The sequence below is a fragment of the Piliocolobus tephrosceles genome, chromosome 15 (assembly GCF_002776525.5).
Source record: "Piliocolobus tephrosceles isolate RC106 chromosome 15, ASM277652v3, whole genome shotgun sequence".
In the NCBI taxonomy this organism is placed as follows: domain Eukaryota; kingdom Metazoa; phylum Chordata; class Mammalia; order Primates; family Cercopithecidae; genus Piliocolobus; species Piliocolobus tephrosceles.
In genome coordinates, this window is record NC_045448.1 from 104875974 (window position 1) to 104882830 (window position 6857).

The window sequence follows — 6857 nt, forward strand, 5'->3', positions numbered from 1 at the left end:
ATCTATGCTAACACTCAAAAGTACTAGGAAATGGGTTCTAATGAGGCACAATGCTTTCGCTGTTTTTCCAAAGAGACTTGGAAGTGCTGCAAGGACATTTAGTGCCATGGGCAGGTAAGGACAGCATCATCCAGGCATCCTGAGTGCCACATGGGGCTGTGACACACACTTAATGCTTCCATTTTCCCTTTGCTTCCGGCCCATTCGTTTTCTGCTCATACCCTTAGAGGAGTTAAGTCAAGATAAAAACAGCCAAGCCCCTTTTAAGTGAGCCTGTAATGAAAGATGTTTTGTTTGTCACCGGTTTCCTGCTTTCAGGCTGAACCAGCATCCTCTAACAAGTGGCAGCTGGATAAATGGCTGAACAAAGTGAATCCCCACAAGCCGCCTATTCTGATCCAAAATGAAAGCCACGGGCCAGAGAGCAATCAGTACTACAACCCGGTGAAAGAGGATGTCCAGGACTGTGGGAAAGTCCCCGACATTTGCCAGCCCAGCCTGAGGGAGAAGGAGGTCAAGAGCACCTGCAAGGAGGAGCAGAGGCCGAGGACAGCGAACAAGGCCCCTGGGAGTAAAGGCGTGAAGCAGAAGTCCCCGCCCGCGGCCGTGGCCGTGGCTGTGAGCGCAGCCGCCCCGCCGCCCGCAGTGCCCTGTGCGCCCCCGGAGAACGCGCCCGCGCCCGCCCGGAGGTCGGTGGGCAAGAAGCCCACCAGGCGCACGGAGAGGACCTCAGCCGGGGATGGCGCCAACCTCCACCGGCCCGAGGAGCCCGCGGCCCCGGACGCGCTGGGGACAAGCGTGGTGGTCCCCCCGGAGCCCACCAAAACCAGGCCCTGTGGCAACAACAGAGCGAGCCACCGCAAGGAGCTGCGCTCCTCCGTGACCTGCGAGAAGCGCCGCACGCGGGGACTGAGCAGGATCGTCCCCAAATCCAAGGAGTTCATTGAGACAGAGTCGTCATCGTCGTCCTCCTCCTCGGACTCCGACCTGGAGTCCGAGCAGGAGGAGTACCCTCTGTCCAAAGCACAGACCGTGGCTGCCTCTGCCTCCTCCGGGAGTGATCAGAGGCTGAAGGAGGCCGCTGCCAACGGGGGCAATGGTCCCAGAGCCCCTGTAGGCTCCATCAACGCCAGGACCACCAGTGACATCGCCAAGGAGCTGGAGGAGCAGTTCTACACCCTGGTCCCCTTTGGCCGGAACGAACTTCTGTCCCCTCTAAAGGACAGTGATGAGGTCAGGTCTCTCTGGGTCAAAATCGACCTGACCCTCCTGTCCAGGATCCCAGAACACCTGCCGCAGGAGCCAGGGGTCTTGAGCGCCCCTGCCACCAAGGACTCTGAGAGCGCGCCGCCCAGCCACACCTCAGACACACCTGCAGAAAAGGCTTTGCCAAAATCCAAGAGGAAACGCAAGGTAGGCCTGGGGCTGGGACTGGGGTGCGGGGCGTGGAGGGGAAGGGGCTGTCTCTTAACTTGTGGGTACTTGGGTAGAGCACCCATAGGCTGCTGTTAGGGACTGTAGGCTGCCACAGGAGTTGTGTGTGTCCTTACCTAACACACACTTCTAGGGTACTTTCTGTATCCAGACACTGTTGTAAGCACTTGACATCTAATTTGGCTGAGTCCTTAGGACTGCTCAGTGAGGGAAGTACCATTATTATCCCTTTCTTTTTTTTTTTTTTTTTTTTTTTTTTGAGAGGGAGTCTCGCTCTGTCACCCAAGCAGGAGTACAATGGCACCATCTTGGCTCACTGCCACCTCTGCCTCCCAGGTTCAGGCGATTCTCCTAACTCAGCCTACCAAGTATCTGGGATTACAGGCATCCACCACCATGCGCAGCTAATTTTTTTGTATTTTTGGTAAAGACAGGGTTTCACCATGTTAGCCAGGCTGGTCTCAAACTCCTGACCTCAGGTGATCTGCCTGCCTCAGCCTCCCAATGTGCTGGGATTACAGGCATGAGCCACCACGCCCGGCCTATTATCCGTATTTTATAGTTACAGGTAATTAAGCCTTATCCCACTGCATGTCAAAATAGGAAATATGTATCAAGTGTGTGCACACACAGCTGGATGTAGGCTCTCTGAGAAAGCTAAACACATGAGAACCCCACTCTTTGCCCGGAGGAATGGGGTGACATTGATGGTGGGATCACTCATTGACCCAAGAGGCCAGTGGCCTCATGAAGTTCAAGGCTGTGGCAGGTGAAAATGAATACGGCAGACCCTAATGCAGCATCAGAACCAGCAGCTGTTGCTTCTGTTAGCATTGGTCAAGGAGGGCTTCATGGTGGAGGGGCCCTGAAAACAGGGCTCTGTAGAGGAGGGACATTTGAATACATCCAGGCTCAGGGGTGGAAGCAGTGAGGCCAGGGGGTGAGAAGGGCAGTGCAAGGACAGGGAGAGCTGGGGGGCATCTCTGGCAGCAGACACTGAACGTGTAGCCCATTTCGAAGAAGGTTTTTGCGAAAGGGAATACCTTAGTCATCCATTAAAGCCAATTTTGAGGATTTTTAACCCTTCCTGTTACTGTGTATTCAAAAGCAGTGTTTATTACCACAGTGAAAAATACGATGGGTGACAGACCAAGATTGCAATACGCATGGATGGCTCCAAATTCAGGACAAAGTTTTCAGTAACAGCTCACAGGTCTATAGGTCCCCATGATAGATGCTGCTCTAGGCACTTTATACATGTTAAATCATTTCATCCATTGTCCTACCCACTTTACGGAGAGGGAACAGGCTCAGAGAGCCTAAAGCAGCTTGCCCAAGGTTACATAGGTCCTCAGGGGCTGAGCCAGGAATGAACCCAGGCTGTCTGGCCTCAGAGCGTCACAATAAGAAATCAGTCTGAGGTTTGTATATTTTACAGTTTTCTGAAGGCAGTCTAGTTGATCAGTAGAAAAGTTAGACTGGACACATATGTTTCACAGCTGTTTCGAATCCCTAATTGAGAAGGGGACTAAGGAGAATGCCTTGTTACCTTGTCCTGGCTACAGTAAATATATTCCTTGCTTTGTAAGTGTGCATGGAGGAGGCACGCAGACTCCTTTTTATGACAATCATCTCTGTGACCTAAGGGCACCTATGACCAGAGAAATTTATTCTAGGCCGGGCGCGGTGGCTCAAGTCTGTAATCCCAGCACTTTGGGAGGCTGAGACGGGCGGATCACGAGGTCAGGAGATCAAGACCATCCTGGCTAACACGGTGAAACCCCGTCTCTACTAAAAAATACAAAAAACTAGCCGGGCGAGGTGGCGGGCGCCTGTAGTCCCAGCTACTCGGGAGGCTGAGGCAGGAGAATGGCGGAAACCCGGGAGGCGGAGCTTGCAGTGAGCTGAGATCCGGCCACTGCACTCCAGCCTGGGCGACAGAGCAAGACTCCGTCTCAAAAAAAAAAAAAAGAAAGAAAGAAATTTATTCTAAAGTACCAGGCCGGGTACAGTGGCTCACGTCTCTAATCCTAAAACTTTGGGAGGCCGAGGTGTGCAGATTGCCTAAGCTCAGGAGTTCGAAACCAGCCTGAGCAACATGGTGAAATCCCATCTCCACTAAAATACAAAAAATTAGCCGGACATGATGGTGTGCGCCTGTAATCCCAGCTACTCAGGAGGCTGAGACAGGAGAATCACTTGAACCTGGGAGGTGGAGGTTGCAGTGAGCCAAGATCATGCCACTGCACTCCAGCCTAGTCAACAGTGCAAGACTCCATCTCAAAGAAAGAAATAAATAAAATAAAAAATAAAGTACCCAAGGATGTGTTTCTTCACATAATATTAATAACATTAAGTAATTTATCCCTATAAAGTAGAATTTGAAGCCCTCGCAAGAAAGTTCATGAAAAGAAATATCTTCAAGGGGCAGCTTTTTACTTTTCCTTGGTATGGATGCAAAGAAAAAAAAAATTTTTTTTTTTTTTGAGATGGAGTTTCGCTCTTGTTGCCCAGGCTGGAGTGCAGTGGTGCTCCACCATCTTGGCTCACCGCAACCTCCGCCTCCCGGGTTCAAATGATTCACCTGCCTCAGCCTCCCAAGTAGTTGGGATTACAGGCATGCGCCACCATGCCCAGCTAATTTTGTATTTTTAGTAGAGACAGGGTTTCACCATGTTCGTCAGGCTGGTCTCGAACTCCTGACCTCAGGTGATCCGCCTGCCTCGGCCTCCCAAAGTGCTGGGATTATAGGATTAAGCCACTGCGCCCAGCCAGCAAAGATAATTTTATAAAGACACCCCAACATAGTTTCCACCCAGCACTGGCCATTATTAGCCTGCAGTGGGCACCCTTAGTTGGTCCCCATTGCCCTGAGAGTGCTCACATATAATGGAAAGTGTGTGGATTTTCACACCAAGCTGACCTGACCTCAAATCCCGTCTTTAGCATTTACCTCCTGCAGGGCCAGCTTTTCATGAGCCCCATGCCTGGGACCACACTGGTGTGCATCACCCAGGGCCCCTTGGAGTTGAATGCTTGTGGCTGCCGTCTTAAAATTTGTCCTGTAATCTTTGAATTTGTGATGCTGCAAATTGATGGTACATGTGCAGGGGCATATGGAGCTTTGACTCACTGTGTTCCCACTTCCTGCCTGTTTCTGCAGGGCAGGTTCTGCCTGCACTTCTGCCTCCTGGCACCCTGGGCCCAAGGCAGCCTCCCACTTCCTGTCTGAGTCCAGGGACTTCACTGCTGCCCTTGGGGGCCTAGGTTCAGGCACAGGAAGGATCTTGCCCATCCCTGATCCAGGTAGTAAGAGGGTCTTGCAATCCCTGGGGGTTGCCCGTTGCTGTGGGTTATTGGGGAGATGCCTCACTCGGACATCACAGGTAGGGCCTCTGATTGGCAGGAGGGGAATGCACACCCACACTGGTGAGCTGCACACATATGCCTCATCCCAGGGCAGACAGGGCCCTTGAGAGGCTACATTCGCCCCTGCTCCAGGTATCCCCATGCCCAGAGAAGTACAACGTGTATAGCAAATTCTGTAGACACCTCCATGACAGAAACTGTGAAAGAAAGGAACATGTTTTCTATTTGAGGGCTTTATAACGTCACTCTTTTCCTGCTTTTTGAACAAGGGGCCCAGCATTTTCATTTTGCACTAGACCCAGAAAGTTATATGTGGTCCTTGGCCTCCTGGGTGACCTTAATCAGGTGACCTTACTTTCTCTGAACATCAGTTTCTCCATCTAGAAAATGCTGACATCGGGGCTGGCCATGGTGGCTCATGCCTATAATCCCAGCACTTTGGGAGGCCAAGGTGGGCGGATCACAAGGTCCAGAAATCGAGACCATCCCAGCCAACATGGTGAAACCCTGTCTCTACTAAAAATACAAAAGTAGCTGGGTGTGGTGGCACGCACCTGTAATCCCAGCTACTCGGGAGGCTGAGGCAGGAGAATCACTTCAACCCTGGAGGCGGAGGTTGCACTGAGCTGAGATCATGCCATTGCACGCCAGCCTGGCAACAGAACGAGACTCCATCTCAAAAAAAAAAGAAAAGAAAATGCTGACATCTTTGCAGGGGTGTTGTCCGATTCACACAGTATGTTCAAACAATGCAAGTCAGTAATACATAGCAGCTCATTTTCTTCCCTACCCACTGTTCCTCCTGTTTTTCTCTACACACCCTGTCTTCCTTACTACTTGCTGGTACTGAATCTTCGTTGAGTGTAGGAATCAATCTATCAGTTAATCATCTGGGAATGAGTGTGGCTACTACCTCTGGGATGGATGGCTAAATGAATAGGCTGATGGAAATACACACATAGATGAAATACGCAGAGATAGACATTGGTAATATATAGACAGATTGGAAATACATAAAGCCGTCCAGGCATACAGAGTTTACTAGAGAGAGGTGCAGAAAGATGTACATAAAATTCCATAATATTCTGTGTTTAAATAGTTGTATTACTTATGGCCATTTTTATTTTAACTTAAGAAACTTCATTTACACTAAGCCTGACACTGGGCTGTACTCATAAAATATAATGAATCATCATTAAACACAGACACGAGAGAAGTGAAAGAACATTTCCATAGTGCTCTTTACCTGGTATTCTGGGCACTAGTACCCCAGTACTGGGTGCTGGAGATGGGTCAACATGACCCCGTAGACCTGGCTGTCAAACTTGTGGAGTCTCGCCCTGCTGGAGCCCTGCGGACTGAGATCTCAGAGCTTTGGTTTGGGCCTTCCATGGGGGCACTATTACAGTGTGGGCATCTGGGAGCCCCTGTGGCAGAGGCTGTGTGGCAAAATTCCAGCCAAAGCGAGAAGGTCAGAGGCTTTCTTTGGTGCTGGCACTTGTCTCCTGGAAAACAAGGCAGACAGCCCTGAGGATACCATACTAGGTTCCTGTTAGCTCGTGGAAAATGGTACTTTCTGAATATATTTGTGTTGCACCTTAACACATATCTAAAGTTAAACACAGGCTGGCCTCTTCGCTCACACCTGTAACCCCAGCACTTTGGGAGGCCAAGGTGGGAGGATCACTTGAGCCCAGGAGTTTGGGATCAGCCTGAGCAACATGGCAAAACCTCATCTCTACAGAAAAATAGAAAAATTTAGCTAGGCATGGTGGCACACACTTGCAGTCCCAGCTGCTTGGAAGGCTGAGGCAGGAGAATCACCTGAGCCTGGGAGGTCGAGGCTGCAGTGAGCCGTAATCGCACCACTGCATTCCTGCCTGGGTGACAGAGCAAGACTCTGTCTCTAAATACATAAATAAAATTAAACCCAATCATGGCAACAAGGATCCAATCAAAGTACTGTTTTAGATAAAGGTACTTTATGGATTCTAAGATATCATGGGATAGTAATTGAAAACTAGAATTTTTTTTTTTTTTTTTTTTTTTTTTTT

General features: G+C 50.1%; 1 protein-coding gene across 3 annotated transcripts in view; it reads left to right on the plus strand.

Annotated features, from left to right (window-relative positions):
• The window catches only part of AFF3 (AF4/FMR2 family member 3), a 630275-nt gene that overhangs the window by 577760 nt on the left and 45658 nt on the right, over positions 1-6857 (plus strand). For all 3 annotated transcript variants that reach the window (XM_023211385.2, XM_023211386.2, XM_023211387.2), the window contains one exon: positions 319-1413. In XM_023211385.2, the coding sequence (XP_023067153.1) occupies positions 319-1413 (1095 nt within the window). The remainder of the gene's footprint in view (positions 1-318; positions 1414-6857) is intronic.